Source organism: Vulpes vulpes, chromosome 10 (assembly GCF_048418805.1).
Source record: "Vulpes vulpes isolate BD-2025 chromosome 10, VulVul3, whole genome shotgun sequence".
NCBI lineage: Eukaryota > Metazoa > Chordata > Mammalia > Carnivora > Canidae > Vulpes > Vulpes vulpes.
In genome coordinates this window covers 52193042-52214081 of record NC_132789.1, presented here as the reverse complement: position 1 = coordinate 52214081, position 21040 = coordinate 52193042, and the positions used below count along the sequence as shown (strand labels likewise).

The window sequence follows — 21040 nt, the reverse complement described above, 5'->3', positions numbered from 1 at the left end:
CAAGATTTTTTATTCATGAGAGACACAGAGAGAAGCAGAGACAGAGGCAGAGGGAGAAGCAGGCTCCTTGTGGGGAGCCCCATGAGGGACTCTATCCCAGGGCCCCAGAATCACAACCTGAGCCAAAGGCAGACATTCAACTGCTGAGCCACACAGGTGCCCCAAATCTTCTTTTTAAAAAAAAGATCGGGCAGCCCCAGTGGCGCAGCAGTTTGGCGCCGCCTGCAGCCTGGGGTGTGATCCTGGAGACCCGGGATCAAGTCCCATGTCGGGCTCCCTGCATGGAGCCTGCTTCTCCCTCTGCCTGTGTCTCTGCCTCTCTCTCTGTGTGTCTCTCATGAATAAATAAATAAAATCTTTAAAAAATAAAAAATAAATAAATTAATTAATTAATTAATTCAAAGATCTATTTATTGGTATACCTGGGTAGCTCAGTGGCTAAGTATCTGCCTTTGGCTCAGGGCGTGATCCTGGAGTCCCAGCATAAAGGCCCGCATCAGGCTCTCCACAGAGTATTATTCATGTCTCTCATAAATAAATAAATAAAATCTTTAAAAAAATTGGGACACCTGGGTGGCTCAGTGGTTGAGTGCCTGCCTTTGGCTCAGGGTGTGATCCCACAGTCGCGGGATTGAGCCCCACATCAGGCTCCCTGCATGGAGCCTGCTTCTCCCTCTGCCTATGTCTCTGCCTCTCTGTCTCTCATGAATAAATAAAATCTTAGAAAAAAAATAAAGTAAAATAAAAAATTTAAGTATACGGATTTTCTAAAAATGAATACTATTTTTAAAAATAGTTACTGGGGGTTCCTGGGTGGCTCAGTTGATTGGGCATCTGACTCTTGGTTTCAGCTCACGTTGTGATCTTGGGAATCATGGGGTTGAGCCCTGCATCAGGTTCTGAGCTCAGCATAGAGTCTGCTAGTCCCTCTCTATCTGCTCCTCCTCTGACTCACATGCCCTCTCTCAAATAAAATCTTAAAAAAAAAAAAAAAAAGGTTACCGAATTGAAAAACTTCTATTTACTTATCATCTACCCTTCCCAGTCTGATTTCATGCTCATTACTCTTATTTGAGGGTCACCAACAACTTTTTTTTTTTTTTGAGAGAGAGAGAAAAGCTGAGAGTGTGGCAGTGGGTGGAAGGGCAGGAGAGGATTGCAAAGGGAGAGAGAGAATCTTAAGCATGCTCCATGCCAAGCATGGAGCCCAATCTCACAACCCTGAGATCACAACCTGTGCCAAAACCAAGAGTCAGACACTTAACTGAGTGAGCTACCCAGGCACCTGAAGGTCACTAATGACTTTTACTAAATTCAGATTCTGCTTGCCTCCTCTCTCTACCACAGGCTCAGATATCTTTACAAGGCTGGGATTTCTACTCTCCCTTCTTTCCCCTCGACCCTGCCACCATTTGTTTTTGATATTTTGTCCTTCCATGACTTCTATGACACCTTCTATGACTTCTAAGAACTTCTGTTCTTCCTCTGCTCCTTCCTGCTGCTAAAAATATTTGCCCTTAGCCTCTATCTTTTCTTTGGTCTATAACTCTTTCCTTTACATCTCATTTACTTTATGTAGATGGTACCTGAATCTTTTGCTAGTTTTATGCACTCCTCTATGCATCAAACCTGCATTTCTAGCTATACTCTAGATATATTTTTACCTGGAAGTTCTGAAGCAGGTAATAATCAACATCTTTCCCCTGTTCTCCATAAAACAACTGTTCCTGACTTGCCTATTTCTATAAATGGCACATCCATTCTAAGCCCAGCAAGCTCAAACCAGTCATCTTTAGCTTTCTGCTCAACCTCATACCTACTCCCTACTCTATTATTAAATCCCTTGTATTCTTAGCTCCATATTGCCTCTGACTTTGACTCCTTAACTCCTTTCCTAGAGCTGCTATCCTAGCTAATAGTGTATCTTACCTTTCCATCATTTCATTCTCCTGCTTAAAACCCTTTTTTGGTGGTGGTTTCATGTGTGTGTGTTTTGCACTTAGAAATAAAATTCAAATTCTTTACCATGGCTCATTAGGCTCTGTGCATCTGTCTCCTTCCCACTTTCAAGTTCATCTCTGACTACTCTGTGGTCCACACTGTAAGCCAGCCACAGCAGTCTCTGTATTCACTAGATCCACCAAATCTTTCCAAAACTCAGTGTCTTGGCATTTTCTGTTCACCTTTCCCTGGAACACTTTTCTGGCCAGTTCTTACATATCCTTCAGTTTTCAGAGGTCATTTCCTTAGAGAGGCCTTCATTCTCAAAATTATCTTAAATTTCCTTTCCCTATATACCTATCACATAGCCCTATTTCCTAGATAGCATTTCATATACTGTGAAGTTATGTTTTTTTTATGTGTTTATTTTGTCTCCCTCTTCCCTACTCCTACTTCCACCTCCAAATATAAACACTGTTGACAGGAGATCACATCCAGCTTGTTCATCATTTCCTTTTCCTAGAATAGTATCTAGAACATTGTGGACATTCAATAAATATTAAATGACTAAAGGATAAATTCTATTCTGGATCACCATTACTCCTCAATTCATAATATTCTATATTTTTTTTTCTTTTCTAAGTAAGCTTGATGCCCAATGTGGGGCTTGAACTCTCCACCCTGAGATCAAGAGTAGTATGCCCCACCAACGAACTAGCCAGGCACCTCAATGATTCATAATATTCTAACTCTTTACTAGTATCTATTCTCTTTTCTTCTTTCTATTCAAATACAGTCTGTTCATCAAATACAGTCTGTTCATACCCTTATATACCCTGTTCATATACTTCCCCTGCTGAAAAAATGCAATGGTTTCCTTTGCCTACCTACAATATTAAATGCAAACTCCACATTTTAGTAATCAAGACCCTCTTTAACATGACCCTTTTTCTAACCCTCATCCCCTATCACTTGTTCCTTCTGTGGACTTGACCCTCTTGCCAAATGGGGCAAATGAGGCACTTGGCCCTCTTGCCAACTGCATTTCACAGAACAGGGGATTGATTATAGTTTCTCACTTACATATCTCTGTTCTTATTGTTACCTAATCCTGCAATCTCCTCTCTCACTTTCTACATGGCCAAACCTATCCCCTTCTTCCAGATACACTGCAATGCAATTTGTTCCATGAAGGACAGCTTTCTATATCCTCTCAACAAGATCTCTCTTTCCCTCCTTGAAACACCAAAGTATAATGTTTGATCTTCTCCTATTATTTTGGTTTAGTTCAAAGCAGTTTTCTTCTTCTTTTTTTTTTTTTAAGATTTTATTTATTTATGCATGAGAGACAGAGAGAGAGAGAGGCAGAGACACAGGCAGAGGGAGAAGCAGACTCCATGCAGGGAGCCCGATGTGGGACTCGATCCCGGGTCTCCAGGATCCCACCCTGGGTCGAAGGCGGCGCTAAACCGCTGAGCCACCAGGGCTGCCCCAAAGCAGTTTTCTTATTCCAGTTGCCCTCACCAGACTCTGGCTTCTTTGAGACAAAAATGTTAACTCATTGTTAGATCTTCTGCAGAGTAATAAGTTAGGTGTATTTACTAAACTCTAGAAAGATCATCACTTTTCTGCCTAACAAAATCTAACTGCCACTTTTTTGCCTAACATGGCCCAGCTAACTACCATTCTCTCTGAGAAAACTTCTTTCTTTCATTTATTCTTTCCTTTTAAATAGTTACTGAGTACCTATATGTCAGACCCTTTGCAAGATACACAAAAACTTTTAAGATATTCTTGCCAATGTCCATTGACCAATGGATAAACAAAATGTAGTACATACATGCAATAGGATACTATTTACCTTAAAAAGAAGAAAAGTCTGACATGCTACAACACGGATAAACCTTAAAAACACTACTATATGGAAAATAAGCCAGACACAAAAGGATAAATACTGTATGATTCTACTTATATGAGGTACCTAGAATAATCAAATTCACAAGGACAGAAAGTAAAACAATGGTTACCAGGATTCAGGGGAAGGGGTGAATGGGGAGAACTCTAATATAATACCACAATGCATTAAGGTGTAGTATATATGTGTCTTTCCTATTCCACCATTACGCACTAAGATTATAAACTCTTGAGGGTAAAATCATATCTTACTCATGTCCATGTTCCTGGTCCTACCATAATATCTAGCACAAAGATAACTCTCTAATCTTTAAAGCTGCAACAATAAAATGTGCTGCCTCAAAGGGAAGAAGAAGATGCTAGCTCCCTCTGATTGAAAGATCATATGGAAGCTCAATGCTCTTTCTGAAAAATGTTATGCAGGGAATTCCAATATGTGTCAAAATCCAGCTGGATGAGGCAGTATTAAAGATCCCTTCCGGCTGTAGGAGCCTAAGCATTCTCATAGTGGCTTGTAGACCAGGAGGCTGTGAGTGGGACCCCTTGCCCACCTTTGTTCCTGAACAGTACTGCAACTTAAGGGAAGTAACTGCAGGCTCTTTTCCTCATCCCAAGGTACAAAAATTGTTGCTTTTAGTTAGGTGCATTTAGGAATCTAACCAACATAAAATAATACCTTTGTGTGGGATTAAAACCATCTTTCAGATAAATGAGGACATTCATTCTGTTAATATATATTTATTAGGCATCCATTGTCTAATACCTATCCATTATCACACACTGGAGTCTGGAGATGTAATGATGATTAAACAAAGTCCTCTTAGCAGAGAACTTAAACTCTAGTGGAGTGAGACAGGCAAGGTGGGAGAGGAGAAGAAAATACTGAAGTGGCTCATACAAAGAATTAAATTGAGGCAATATATATCTTTGGATGGCTACTTTGGATTCAGTGATTAGGGAAGCCCTGAAGAACTGGCAATCTGGCAGAGATCTGAATGATGAAAAGGAACCAAAGATACAAAGATCAGAAAGGCCTATTGCAAAGGCCCTGGGGCAGGAATAGGGCTCCTTTGTCTGAGGTACAAAAGGGCTAGTGAGGTTGAATGCAGTGCAGGGAGGGAAGAGAGCAACGAAGAAGTCTAAGAAGTAGACAGAGTCCAGGTCAAATAGAGTTTTGTAAGTTAAAATAAAATCCAAAATCATTGACTTTAAGTGCAGTAGGGTAATTCTTAAAAGAATTTTAAGCAAAGGAATAATCAGACTCATTTCTTAAAATGATCACTCTAGTTTCTGTACAGAAAATGGGCAACAGGGGTGGAGAAGGTTAGAAATTTATAAGATGCTGAGAGGCCTGTCAGGAAACAACTGCAAAAGATCAAGCAAGAGGATGGTGGCTTATTTTGGGTGGTAGAGAAGTATGATGAGATTATGAATACAGATTTGGAGGTAAAGTTGGCAGGACTTGTTTAATGATGGATTTGGATGTGAGGATGAGGGAAAAACGGAGGGTTAAAAAGAGCTGTAATTTGAGCACTATAAAGATGGTGATTCTATTTCTGAAAAAAAAAAAAAAGTAAATAGAAGATAAACAGTTTGAGGAGGAGGAACTGGGTTAAAAATCAAGAATTCTTCTTTGACCATGTTTCAAATTAATATGTCCCCTAGTTATCTAAGTGGCACACTCAAGTGGGCAAATGGATATATGCATGTGGAGTTCTGGAGGTCAGAGCTGGGATGAAGTTTATGAATCATCACCATGTAATTGCATATTAAAGCCACAGAACAGAACAAGCTCACCTTGGGAGAATGAATACAGAGAAAAGAAGGAGGCTGAACTCCCAGCCTGGAACACTGGATATTTACATACCGAGCAAAGGAATGGTTGGCCTAGAGTTAGGAAGAAAATCAGGAGAGTGTGATGTCATAACAGCCAAGACAATAAACTGTTTCTAGGAAGAAGTGCCTATGACTAATGCTGCTAAGAGGTCAGGTGAGTTAAGATGAGAGAAATGGTCACTGGTTTAGCAGTCCTTGCAGAGTGATAAAGAAAAGCCTGACGGGAGCAGAAAACAAAACTTGAGTCAAATGAATCATTACAGAACTTTGATTATTCCTCAGCACAACTAAAGTCCCAAGGTATTAACTTCTTATAATGTCCTTACCAGAAACTCCAAATTTCTAATACAAAATATATTATTTTTCCTAAAGATAGTAGGCAGAAAGGCAGCAAGGAGTCAGGTAAATCTGGATCTGAATCCATTATCTGCCATTTACTAGCTGTGTGTTTTTAGGAAAGTTTCTTAACTAGGTTAAACTTCGTTGCTTTGTCTATAAAATGGAAATCTTAATAATACCAACCACAAAAGGTTGTTGTAAGGAATAAGAAGATATTGCATGTAAAATACTCAGTACAAGGGAGTTGTTATCACTGCTGTTTTCATTATATTTTTATTTGACGGTCCCTTTAAAAAAATAACACTTTGTTATAATTAGGCTATTTTTTAAATATTTTTTTAAAGATTTTATTTATTTATTCATAGAGACACAGAGAGAGAATGAGAGGCAGAGACACAGGCAGAGGGAGAAGCAGGCTCCATGCAGAGAGCCTGATGTGGGACTCGATCCAGGGTCTCCAGGAACACGCCCCGGGCTGCAGGCGGCACTAAACCGCTGCGCCACTGGGGCTGCCCTAATTAGGCTATTTTAACTGTTAAAATTAAATGTAAAAATATCTGATGCAGTTTTCCTAATCTTTTAAAATATATGTTCCATTTGGGGATCCCTGGGTGGCTCAGCGGTTTGGCACCTGCCTTTGGCCCAGGGCGCGGTCCTGGAATCCTGGGATCGAGTCCCACGTCGGGCTCCCAACATGGAGCCTGCTTCTCCCTCTGCCTGTGTCTCTGCCTCTCTCTCTGTGTGTGTGTGTGTGTGTGTGTGTCTGTCATGAATAAATAAATAAATCTAATAAAATAAAATAAATGTCCCATCTTTGTAAATTTAAAAGGTGATACGTCTACGACTTAGGAAATTCTAAAATGCCCACACATATGGCATGACAGAGGAGGCTGAGAATTGCTTTATCTTATATATATCTTCATCAGCCTAAACTGTTGAGTTTTACTCTCTGAAGTCTGCACTGAGGAAAACAATGGGGTTAGTAGAGGGGTGGATTCCCAACATATCATAAATAACCTCAGGCTGATGACTTCTACTTCACTCACAGTATAATTCTTACCTTTGCAACTTACTTTTAAGGATTTTAGCCTTTTTGTTTTATTCCTACATAAAAATGAAAATTGTTGCCATTTTCATATAAAACATTTAAATATTTAACATATAGGGAAAGGATGGTAAGCCAAACAACTAAAAATTATCTAAATTAAGTACAAATATTTTTATTTTTATTTTTTTTAGTACAAATATTTTTAAATGTGTAAACATTTAAATACATATAAAAATCTCCATATACCCAGGAATAAACAACACTAGTAGAACACTAGTCAAAATACTGAAAAATACTTACCGCAAAGTCAAGGTGTAATCCCCCTGCATTTTTGTTGAGGCATCTCTGACCAAGAACGTACCATCTGGCATATCCCTTAATTTGTCATTTACCTCCTCCCTGAAAAGTAGGATTATAGGAAAAATGGAAAAAATGTAATCATTGATTGTTCTCCTCACATATTACTACTAAGGCTAGTTAGGTGAGTATGTCTAAGGTCACAGAATTATGGGGGCTTTCAGGGGTCATTTAATTCCTCCCCTTAGATATGATCTTTTTGTTTTGATTTTTGGTATTATGCAATCTAAAGGAGGGCTATTTGCTTTTTAAACCCTTCCAGATTTCAACCATCTGTAGGGGATAGTATTTCCATTAAGCCTTTAGGGCTTCCTTAGGCAGGTCTGAACTTGTAGGGTTTCAGGAAAAACCAGCAGCTGTTTAGAAAGTAGGTTGTATTTAAGCAACAGTGGCAGCTGTGTCTGATAAGAGGAGGGAAAGATTCACTAACTTCACAACCTTTCAATATAATCTCCAGTTTGAATTTATACTGATGACAAATTCCTCCTGCAGAGTTGGTTTAGAACTCTAAGAAAAAAAACACTAGAACACTCAGGATATGGCAGGGCATAGAAGACTCTTGAGTTACAGACCCACAAAGTCTTAGAATATAAATTTAAATGGTATTTAAATATAATAGGCTCTTTCATTGTACAATTCTAAAAATTTTCTGATCCATTTTAATATAAAATATATTAAATCTCCTCCAAAAAATTAAACATAATTACCATATGACTCAGAAATTCCACTTCAGGGTATGCACCCTAAAGAACTAAAAGCAGGGACTTGAGGGGCATTCGTGGGTGACTCAGTTGGTTAAGCAGTCAACTCTTGATTTCAGCTCAAGTCATGATCTCAGGGTTGTGAGATCAAGCCCCATGTTGGGCTCCGAGTTGGGCGTGGGGCCTACTTAAGATTCTCTTTCTCCCTCTGCCCCTCCCCCCCAATAATAAAGAAATAAAAATAAAAAATATAAAAGCAGGGGCTTTAATAAACATTTATATACCAATGTTCATGGCGACATTATTCACAATAGCCAAAAGCTGTATACAATCCAACTGTTCAAAGACAAATGTCCAGATGAATGAATATATAAAAATGTGATATATGCACATAATGGAATATTATTCAGCCTCAAAGAGGAAGGGAATTCTGATACATGCTACAACATGGATGAACCTTGAAAACATTTGTTAAGTGAAATAAGCCAGTTACAAAAGGATAAATATTGTACGATTCCACTTATGTGAGGTACCTAGAGTAGTCAAATTCATAGAAACAGAAAGTAAGATGGTGGTTTCCAGGGCTGGGGAGAATAGGAGGAAAAGGCAGTTAGTGTTAAATGAGTACAAAGCTTCTCTTTGAGGAAGATGAACTAGTCCAGAGATGGATGATGGTAATGGTTGAACAATACTGTGAATATACTTAATGCCACTGAACTGTACATTTAAAGATGGTTAAAATGGTAACAAAGAAAAAAAAAGAAATGAGTGCCACTTTGGTAGTTGAAGAGAACAGACTAGAGAAAAAAATACAGGTATACCGGAATTAAGCATCAACCTTGAACCCAATTTGACAGAAATGAATAAGTCTTTTTTAAAAACAAAATTCAAGAAAAATAAGAAATTTGAATATTCAATATGTATTTTCCCCCCTTTTCTAGGTTCAAAGTTTTCCAAAACTACATTTTACCCCAAAAGCATTTTACTGTTCTAGAGTCCCGTTTCTCAAGATGAAGCATGTGAAGAGTGCCTCAAAATCATCTGGGGAAGCTGTTAAATGCACATTCCTGGGTACACCTCAGTGGATTCTTGTGCATGCAAAGATTGTGAAACTGTTGCCTTAGACACAGAAAGGTAAAGAAAATTAGGTACCTATACTATCTTTTATACAAAAACACATGTAACTATCCTGAATCTTTTAAGTTTCATTTATTCAGAAATCTATGCTTAATACAGTATTAAAAGTAATAACCACACCTGTAATTTAAAGATTCTCTTCACTGAGGGGGACACTTGACAGGATGAGCACTGGGTGTTTTTCTGTATGTTGGTAAATTGAACACCAATAAAAATTAATTTATTAAAAAAATAAATAAATAAAGATTTTCTTGTGGGAAGGACAGTACTTAGAAACTTTTGAAGTGTTCTCACAATTTTTAAAATAGTAATCTTTAAATGACAACTAGCAGGGCATGAAAAGGTTTTATTTTTAACTTCTCAAAAATGATTTGTTTCTAAACTGCATTGAATTATAGTAGCATTTTAGTTACCTTGAGATATCCCCCCAGTACCATTCTGCATCCTGAAGAGAAACAGAACTGTCCTTCATTCCATTTGTAACGGCTGAAGTCATTGGCTTAGGTGGCTTTGGTGGAAGAGCTAGAAGAAAAATGAATATTATTTTGTAGATGTAAATTAATATTTGTTTTCTAATTTCCTCAATCAGGAACAGCTCATTAACCAATGTACATTAAGATTCAAATAATTATAAATTAAAATAAATGTTATTTTATGTTAAATGTTAGCCAAAGAAGGAATCCTTTTAGAACTCCACCAATTAACTGCCTAAAATGTGAAATTTTCAAGCTACTTGGGGTTCCCCCCCTTCTTATAAACTGCTAACTTTTAATTCTGAACGAATGTCCAAAAAAACTTCATCATCTCTCAAAAGACAATGTAAAGAAAGCCCCTTCACAAACAATTCAGTCCAAAAGCCATTAAGTCACGGTGGCCAAGAATTGGTGTCAGAGCCCAAAGCAGGTGAAGGAGGATTAGGTCTACAGAAGAGGGCAGCAGGAAGCACAGGATCTCAGTGCTTGAGGAGGGTCAGGAGGAGATCCTCACTGAGGCAGCCTGGCATGAGGTGTTAAAGTTAAATGAAGGAAGAAGAAGGGCAGCTGGGCAGGGCCCATGTAGCATGGAGTTGTGGAGACCAAGGCAATGAGGATGCAGTCCTCAGAAGAAGGCATACCAATACCGTCAGATAAGGGTGAAAGAGTTTCTACTTGGGGGAGGGAAGGCTGGGAGGTGTCAAGGGAAACACGGCAATGGCTATAAGAGAATGGGTACACACAGAGAGATAGATCAAATAAGTAAAACTATTACAAATAACAGGAACCAGATTTCTCACAGTCTACCTAAAAATCCTTTTTAGTTAGATATGGAAAGGTGAAAAAACAGAATGATCCTTCTGGTTTGGAACTGGAATTATAGCCATTGATACACACTCATGATTCAATAGCAAGACAGATTCTAGATGCAAATGTCTGTACATACAGGGAATAGAACTATTCCCTAGCTCTGTCCCCCAAGAGGTCATAAGATCAGCAGCAACCCCCAATATGCATAATTAGCACTCAGATCTTGGTTTTAAATACTATTCTCTTAATTTGAGAATAAAAAGAACTAAAAAGAGAACTAAAAAGAACTGCTCTTTTAAAAAATTTAAAAAAGGGCAGCTCCGGTGGCGCAGCGGTTTAGCGCCGCCTGCAGCCCAGGGCATGATCCTGGAAACCCTGGATCGAGTCCCACGTCAGGCTCTCTGCGTGGAGCCTGCTTTTCCCTCTGCCTGTATCTCTGCCTCTCTCTCTCTCTCTCTCTCCCTCTCTCTCTGTGTCTCTATGAATAAATAAAATCTTTTTAAAAAATTTTTTTAAAAAGGAAAAAAAATTTTAAAAAAGGAAAAAAAAATAAAAGAGCCACTCTTTGAAGAAAAGCCAAGTCCAGGGTTGAGGTAGAGCTAGGCTAGAGCAAGAACCAAATGAACCTTGAATACCATGCTATGCCAAAAATTAGTAAGCAAGTGCTCTAAGAATGAGTGGCCAAGACAAAAGAATAAAGAAGCCCGCTTGAAGGGTCTCCCACTATCGAATATGGAACAATTGGAGCATCAATACAAACAATGATAGTAAGGGAATATAAGCCATCAAGCAAAATAAGAATCCATGTGCCCAAGCAGGTATAAATAAATAAATGAAAAACTGAAAGATTAACAAGGAGGATTTATATAATCTCAAAGGGCTTTCCCACAAAATGATTAGTCACAAAAGTAAAAAGATAAATAATAATAGTGGAGAAGCCTGGCAAACACCACTTTAATAAAGTAATCAATCAAGGTAATACCACCAGTAATGATAAAATCTTGGGCTCCCAAGTAGGATGCACTGGAAGGACACTAACATCACTTCTGTGATATTCCTGCCAAATACACATAAACTGAGTTTAATCATGAGGAAACATCAGACAAACCACAATTTAGAGACATTCTACAGAAAAACTGGCATGTAATCTTCAAAATTGTCAAGGTCATGAAAATCAAGAAAGATTGAGGAACTGTTTCAGACTGAAAAAGACTAGAGAATCATGACAAATGCAATGTGTGATTCTGGACTAGATCCTTTTTGTTATAAAGGATATTACTGGAATAAGGAAAAAACTTGAATGGAAGCTGAGGATTAAGATTGGTATTATAATCCATCAACATAAAAAAAAAAAAAAAAAAAAAAAAAAAATAATCCATCAACATTAATTTTCTGATTTTGTACTGCAGTTATGTAGGATAATGTTCTTGTTGGAAAATACACACATGATCATTGTAGGGTATGTATCATGTTGGCAACTTACTCTCAATGGTTCAAAAAAACAAGTTATTTGGACTGTACTTGCAACTTCTAGAAGTGTGAGATGGTTTCTACATTTTTTTTACTAATGAAAAAGTTGAGATAATATGGACGGAAGAGGGGAACAATGTGAATATGTTCTTCAAAACAGAAACCGCTTACTGTCAAATGTTTTTAACAAGCATGTCAGAAAATTCAGTGGTAAAAGAATTCAGTGGTTTTGTCTTTTTAACAAATGGTGTTAGGACAACTGGTTACCCACATTCAAAAGAATACAGTTAGGCCCCCATATCATACCATATGCAAAAATTTACTCATAATGGACCAAAAACCTAATTGTAAGAGCTAAGACTATAAAACTTTTTTTTGTGCTTCAAATGACATCAAGAAAATGCAGAGACAACACACAGAATGGCAAAAATCTTTGTAAATCTTGTATATGATAAACAAAATTGTATCTAGAATACATAAAGAATTTTTGCAACTTAATAAAAAGACAAATGACTGAAATAAAAATGGGGACAGGACCTGAATAGACATTTCTCTAAGGAAGATAATGGCCAACAAACCCATGAATAGATAATATCAACCATCAAGAAAATCAAAATCACAATAAGATACCACTTTAGGGGTGCCTGGGTTACTTAGTCATTTGAGCATGTCTTGGATTATCTCTCCCTCCCTCCCCCTCTGCCTCTTCCCTCACTTGCTAGTGCTCTCCTCCTCACAACCCCATTAAATCAATGAATCAATCAATTCTGGGGGGAAAAAGATACCACTTCATACATACTAGGATGACTTTACAGTTCACCCTTCGACAATATGAGTTTGAACTGCATGGGTCCTCTTATACACAGATTTTTTTTTCAATAAATATACTGGAAAATTTCTTGAAGATTTGCAAGTTTGAAAAATCTTGCAGAGAAAGCATCAAAAGCTAGAAATATCAAAAAGCTTAAGAAAAAGATTTATCACAAATGCATAAGATATATGTATATACCAGTCTATCTTATCATTTACTACCATAAAATATACACAAATTATAAAAAGTTAAAATTATCAACATTTTATGCAAACAGACTGTACATGGCCCCATTTGCAGTTGGCAGAAATGTAAACAAAGGTAAAGATACAGTACTAAATAACTGCATAAACTGTAGTACATACTGTACTACTGTAATAATTTTGTAGCCATCTCTTGTTGCTATTGCAGTGAGCTCAAGTGTTACGAGTATCAGCTTAAAATGCCCTGTGACACTAATCATATCTGCATGAGCAGTTCATCTCTCCAGTGAATTGCATATTGCAGTAAGAAGTAATCTCCCATGGTTCTTGCATACTTTTTGTGTTTAGCACAGTACCATAAACCTTGAGTAATACCAGAGGACCCATACAAAGTGCCACTAGTGAGGCTAGAAGCTCCCAAGAAGCAAAGAAGAGTCATGACATTACAAGAAAAAGTGAATTGCTTGACTGAGGTCTGCAGTTGTCCACCAGCCTAAGGACCATTGTTTTAAAAAATAATAAAAAATTTGTGAAGCCACAAATTGGCTATGCCAGTTGGCACAAAAACCTTGCACGTTTTAGGATATATACCTTTTTATGCTGTATTGAAAATGCAGCTTTTACGTGGGTGCAGGACTGCTCTAAGAAAGGCCTAATTATAGATTCTAATATTATTCAAGAAAAAACTACACCATTATAGGACAACTGAAAGCGAAAGGAAGGTGAAGGATCTAAAACTGGAGAATTTTTTTTAAAGATTTTATTTATTTATTCATGAGAGAGAGAGAGAGAGAGGTAGAGACAGAGGCAGAGGCCTGGGCTGAAGGTGGCGCTAAACTGCTGAGCCACCCGGGCTGTCCAAAACTGGAGAATTTAACCAGTAAAGGATGGTTTGATAATTTTAGAAAGAGGCTTTAAAAATGTCAAGATAACAGGGATGCCTGGGTGCTCAGCATCTCAGGGCGTGATCCTGGGTCCAGGGATCGAGTCCCACATCAGGCTCCCTGTGAGAAGCCTACTTCTCCTATGTCTCTGTTCTCTCTGTGTCTCTCATGAAAAAAGTAAAATCTTAAAAAAAAAAAAAAAAAAAAGTCAAGATAACAGGAGAAGCAGCTTCTGCCAACCAAGTGGGAGCAGACAAGTTCCCAGGGGCCCATAAGAAAATCATGGATGAGAAAGGATGTCTACCTGAATAGGTTTTTAATGCAGACACAAGTGCCCTTTTTGGGGGGGAAAAAAATGCCACGAAGGACATTCATCGGTAAGAAAAAGAAGTGAGCACCAAGATTTAAGACAGGAAGGGATTTAAAAAAAAAAAAAAAAAAGACGGGCTAATTCTACCATTTTGCACAAATGCAGTTGGGTTTATGATCAGGAGGACTGCCCTTATCTATAAAGTTGCTAGCCCCTAAGCCTTGAAGGGAAAAAATAAACACCAGCTGCCAGTCTTCTGATTATACAACAGGAAGGCCTGGACAATGAGAATCCTTTTTCTGGATTAGTTCCATTGATGCTTTTTGTTCCTGAAGCCAAGAAGTACCTTGCCAGTAAAGGACTGCCTTTTAAAATTCTTTTGAAAAAAAATAAAAATAAAAATAAAAATAAAATAAAATAAAATTCTTTTGATATTGGACAAAGTCCCTGGTCATGAATTCAACACCAAAAGTGTTAAAATGGTCTATTTGCCCCCAAACACATCTCTAAATCAGCACCTAGATCAGGGGGTCATAAAGACCTTTAAGGCTCATTATGCACAGTACTCTTTGGAAAGGATTGCCAATGGTCTAGAAGAGAACCCTGATAGAACATCATGAAAGTCTAGAAGGATTACATCATTAAAGATGCCATCACTGTTACAGAAAAAGCAGTGAAAGCCATCAAACCCAAAACAATAAATTCCTGCTGGAAAAAATAGTGTCCAGATGTTGTACATGACTTCACAGGATTTACAATAGAGCAAATCAAGGAAATCTTGAAAGAGATTGTGGATATGGGCGGGAGGGTGGGGAGAAAAAGGTGGAAAGTGAAGAGTTTCAAGATATGGATCTTAGAGAAATTCAAGAGCTAAGTGACACCACACCAGAGGAATTAACAGAGGACAACATGACGGAGATGAGTGCTTCTGAAATGGTGTCATATGATAAGAAGGTAAAGAAGCAGTCCCAGAAAACAAACTGACATTAGACAATGTGGCAGAAGGATTCCAGATATTCTTTTTTTTTTTTTTTTTTTTAAAAAAAAGGAGCTCTTCTTTATTTATTTATGATAGTCACAGAGAGAGGCAGAGACACAGGCAGAGGGAGAAGCAGGCTCCATGCACCGGGAGCCCGACATGGGATTCGATCCCGGGTCTCCAGGATCGCGCCCTGAGCCAAAGGCAGGCGCCAAACCGCTGCGCCACCCAGGGATCCCGGATTCCAGATATTCAAAACTGCTTTTGACTTCATTTAGGATATGACACAAGCACTGAAAAAAAAGAAATGATGGAAGGATTGGTACTGTATAGAAACATTTTTTAGTAAAAAAAGCAAAAATGTCAGATAGAAATTACTACATATTTCCACAAAGTTACACCAAGCATGCCTGCTTCTCCTCCCACCTTCTCCACCACTTCTGCCTCTGCCATCCTAAGACAGCAAGACGAGTAACTCTTCTTCTTCCTTCTCTTCAACCTATTCAACATGAAGGTGGCACAGATGAAGATCTTTATGATGACCCAATTCCACTTAGCAGCAAGTCACTGTCATACCATAGAGTTAATAAATTTATCTGTTGTACATGTGTCTTGATATGAAAATCTAATAAGTATATAGCAAGAATTGCATCAGGTGTTTTTGTCATCATCATTGCCAATTGTACTGATGCTTCATTATCAGTGCATAAATTATTATCTGTTAAACATGAATTTTCACAGTATCTTTTCATTTTTGATGTCTAGCGTTGGTAATATGGACAATATCTTACAGTGTTTTCTATCATATAATAATGTAGGTACCAAACACATTCATTTTGTATGTAAACAGACAACATAAACTTATACAATCGGTAAGTACAGTACTGTAAAAGTGTATTTTCTCTTATGATTTTTTCTTTTCTCTAGCTTACTTTATGGTAAGAATACAATATATAATACATACAACATACAAAATATGTGTTAAACAACTGTTTTTGTTATCAATAAGGCTTCTGGTTAACAGGCTATTAGTATATAAGTTTTCGGGGGGTCAAAAGTTATACACAGATTTTGGACTGCATGGGGATTGGTGCTTCTAACTCCCATGTTATTCAAAGGTAAACTGTAATCAAAAAGACAGACAAGTGTTGGTGAGAATATGGAGAAACTAGAACTCTTGTACACTGCCGATGGCAATATAAAATGATGCAACTGTCTTGAAAACAGTTTCGCAGTTCCTCAAAATATATCCAGCAATTTCAATCCTAGTTATATACTCAAGAGAAATAAAACATACATCCACACAAAAACTTGTATATGAAGGTTTATAATGGTATTGTTTGTAATAGCCAAAAAGTGGAAACAACTCGATATCCATCAATAGATGAATGGGTAAATAAAATGTGGTATATATCCATACAGTAGATTATTATTTAGCAGTAAAAAGAATGAAATATTCTATAAAATGTATGAACCAAAGAACATTTAGGCTAAGTGAACAGCCTGTCACAAAAGACCACATATTTAGATAATTCCACTGTCCAGAACAGACAAATTTACAGAGACAGAAAGTAAATTAATGGTTGCCTAGGGCTAAGGGTGGGATTAAAGAGGAAAAGGGAAGGACAACTAATGTGTGCAGAGTGGGATAATGAAAATGTTACAAAACTGTTTGTGGTGATGGTTGCAAAACTCTGTGAATGTACTATATACACTTTAAAAGTGGATGAATTTTAGAGTGTATAATTTAAATTTATTTTTAAAAAATTTTTAAGTTTTTTTAAGGATTTTTTTAAAGATTTTATTTATTTATTCATGAGAGAGAGAGAGAGAGAGGCAGAAACACAGGAAGGGTTGGAGAAACAGGTTCCATTCAGGGAGCCTGATGTGGAACTCGATCCTGGGTCTCCAGAATCAGGCCCTGGGCTGAAGGCAGACGCTCAACCGCTGAGCCACCCAGGCATCCCTATAATTTAAATTTAAAGTGTGAACTTGGGATCCCTGGGTGGCACAGCGGTTTGGCGCCTACCTTTGGCCCAGGGCGCGATCCTGGAGACCCGGGATCGAGTCCCACGTTGGGCTCCCGGTGCATGGAGCCTGCTTCTCCCTCTGCCTGTGTCTCTGCCTCTCTCTCTCTCTCTCTCTCTCTCTCTCATTCTGTGTGTGACTATCATAAATAAATAAAAATTTAAAAAAATAAAGTGTGAACTTTATATCAATAAAGCTGCTATTAAAAAAAGAAAAAAATTATCAGGTTACCAAAATTACTAGATGAGAGAGTTTACTATAATCCATACTTTTTTATAAATGTTATTTATATCTATCTTGTTTGAAAAGGACTTGACGTGGGTTATAAAAAGTAGTTGCAGTTGGACATATAAAATTTGCAAAATTTAAAATTCTTCTATGTATTCATGAGGATTAACACAGTTTAAACTTACGCCATACAAAGCATTGTGTTATAGCTATGAAAGGTACAAAGACAAAGTATTTCCAGCACTCAGAAGAACAAACCTAGAGAGAATGACATATAGAAACACCTAACCATTAACACTCAGCAGAACAAAGTAAAAACTTTTTTTTTTGGGGGGGGGGTGCAAAGTAAATACCATAATAAAGGTAAGAACAAAGTGTAATGGAAACTCAGCAAAAGGAGCACTGGATAGCTTTCTGCGGAAACTTTAATTCAAACACTAAGCTTTTCAAACCTAGTCCTTACTGAACTGAGTGCCATGACCAGCAAAGCCCAACAAGAACCAGTATACCTCCTGGGGTTAGCAGTGGGTTACACCCTAATCACCAGGAGGAATCACAGACTTGGTCTTATCTATATCCCTTCTCTGGAGACATTCTATGCTAAATTGAGTTGACCAGGCTGTGTGGGGAATATGTTATTCATGGATAATAATAGTTCACTAATAGCTCTTCTACAACTAACAAACATATAATGACCATTTCATCAGTTACAAAGGGTTGCCCAGAACCTCCTTGTATCTCGTTTTTCTCATCTGCAGAAATAAGAATGAAATGATTACAAAGAAGTTCCTACAGAAAGTCTCTAAAACATCACAACTATAATAAACTATAAGACCTGAAATGAATCTATACTGGCCTATTTATACATTCTAATTTATTATCATTCTATACATATATTATATAATTATTGAATACCTCCTAGGTTCTAAAAGTCGAAATTATAGCAATAAGCTAGACACAGTCCCTATACTTACAGACTTTACAGTCCAAAAAAACAAATTAAGACAATTCATTATTCCTAAAATCATGAGCATGTTCAAATTTAGCTCAACTACAGTCTTCAAACTAAAAGCTTTGCTTTCTCTAGTATTTGATCCCCATCATCATGTAAATTATAGAATTTACTAAATAAAAGCAAATAAAAATATATCTTAACCTTCTAGTTATATGGAGATACGCAAATTTGTATCTACATGTTGCCCCAAGAGCATGATATTATAAATAAGGTTAAAAAATTCTAAATCACTTATTATTTTAAGTAGGTCAAATGGAACATATTGAGAGAAAAGCTAATTAAGGTACATTAATTATCTTTCAACCACTTGACAAGGTAGTTCTTGCACTGGATGAGCACTGCAGTGCTGAGTGATGTTAAATGCACCTGAACAAATATCTTCCTAAATAAGTACCTGTAAAATACCTAGCACTTTTGTTTCTGTTTAATAGGTAAGCATTTCTCTTTCCATTTTCAGACGCTGTAGTACAAGTTTTTAAATATCAACAATACACAAAGATTTTTTTTTTAAGATTTTATCTGTTTATTCGAGAGAGAGAGAGAGAGAGAGAGGCAGAGAGGCAGAGACACAGGCAGAGGGAAAAGTAGGCTCCATGCAGGGAGCCCAACATGGGACTGGATCCTCTGACTCCAGGATCATGCCCTGGGCTGAAGGCAGGCACCGAACCACTGAGCCACCCAGGCGTCCCAATACACAAAGATTTTTTAATTCAGTTTTAATATGTAGATATATGAACATATACACACAAATGCATATGTGTTTTTGTGCACATGTATGTATATAGATGCATAAAGACATCTAAAAAAACAGAAACTGTTAATAGTGTATATAACAGGGATGAGGGCACTTTGTGTACTTTTTGTTTTTTTAAGGTTTCATTTATGTATTCATGAGAGACAGAGAGAGAGAGAGGCAGAGACATAAAGGAAGAAGTAGGTTCTTCGCAGGGAGCCTGATGTGGGACTAGACCCCGGGACCGAGGATCACGCCCTGAAGCTGAAGGCAGAGGCTCAACCACTGAGCCACCCAGGTGTCCCTGTATGTTTTCCTTATATATGTTTAAAAAAAAAAAAGAGTTATGAGGAATTTTTCATTTTAATCTATTGTGTTTTCCAACTTTTTAAAAAAACTTCCAAAAATTCACTTTGGTATTTTTTAATTAAAGAAAGTATTCAGGGGACGCCTGGGTGGCTCTGCGGTTGGGCGTCTGCCTTCAGCTCAGGGTGTGATCCTGGAGTCCCAGGATCAAGTCTCACATTGGACTCCCCGTGGGGAGCCTGCTTCTCCCTTTGCCTCCCTCTCTTTGTCTCTCATGAATTAGTAACTAAATCTTTAAAAAAAAAAAAAAAAGGTATTCAGGGGCTACCACACTGTAAAAAGATTATTTCTTCAGTCATAATCTACAAATAATCTATAAACAGTAAAGTATCATATCAAAGTTAAATGTGCTGAAGTTGATAACTGTGGTACACTGTGGAATATAAAGGAACATTCCTATTCTTAAGAAATACATATTAAGGTATTCAGGAGTAAAGGGCTGAAATGACTGTAACTTATTCTCAAATAGTTCAGAAAAAAGCAGTATGACTTTATATAAAGAGAGAATATGAATGATAAAACAAATGGAATAAATGTTAACAAGTGAAACTGATTATGTTCTTTGCATTCTTATTTTTGCACATTTTCTGTAAGTTTGAAATTATTTCCAAATAAAATATTTAATTAAAAAAATTAAGAATCAAGGATGTCTGGGTGGCTCAGTGGTTAAGTGTCTGCCTTTGGCTCAGGGCATGATCCTGGAGTCCCAGGATCAAGTCCCACATTAGGCTCCCTGCATGGAGCCTACTTCTCCCTCTGCCTGTGTCTCTGCCTCTTTCTCTGTGTCTCTTATGAATAAATAAATAAAATATTTTTAAAAAATTAAGAATCAGAGTTAGGTACTTATTAAAATTGGGGGGGGTGGGGGGATGGCAGGTCTCAGCCCTTACCGTTTATGCTAGGGTTTGACTTTATAAAGGATGGCTCTAAATAAAAAAATGGAAGAAAAAAGGGTAAAACAACATTTGAATATATGTCTCCAGTCTGTGCTAGAGGGAGATGCAGCACATCTAACTATATAAGCAGTAGGAGAGACCATCAAGCCTTTTGATTCCAAGTACTACAAAACCAGAACCCAGCTATATATCCCTCATTTCAGGGTGAAGTTTTAACCAACATTCAGTCTGAAACTCTGACCAAAGACTTTATTAATTCTGTAAGCCCAAACATATAGCACAGTGCCTGGTACACCGTATACACAATAAATGTGTTCATTCAACAGTGACTGACCTACTTATCCTAGGCTTTTGTTTCTCTCCATCCATAAAATAGGATGAAAGTAATATCTACATCCTATGAGAATTAAGTGAGTCAATATATGCAAACTTAAAACAGTGTATGACACACTGCAATCAATAAATATTAGCTGTTAGATACAGGTGCTACGCTAGATGACAAAGACAGTAATAAGACCAACTGTCCAGTGAGCAATTTAAATAGGTAAAATATATACCTAC

The 21040-nt window shown here is 37.5% G+C and overlaps 1 protein-coding gene across 5 annotated transcripts in view; it reads right to left on the bottom strand.

Annotated features, from left to right (window-relative positions):
* PIK3R3 (phosphoinositide-3-kinase regulatory subunit 3) overlaps nt 1-21040 on the bottom strand; it is a 125921-nt gene that overhangs the window by 37458 nt on the left and 67423 nt on the right. For all 5 annotated transcript variants that reach the window (XM_025991918.2, XM_025991920.2, XM_025991922.2 and 2 more), the window contains exons 2-3: nt 9687-9795; nt 7379-7477 (exon numbers count right to left, since the gene is read on the bottom strand). In XM_025991918.2, the coding sequence (XP_025847703.1) occupies nt 7379-7477; nt 9687-9795 (208 nt within the window). The remainder of the gene's footprint in view (nt 1-7378; nt 7478-9686; nt 9796-21040) is intronic.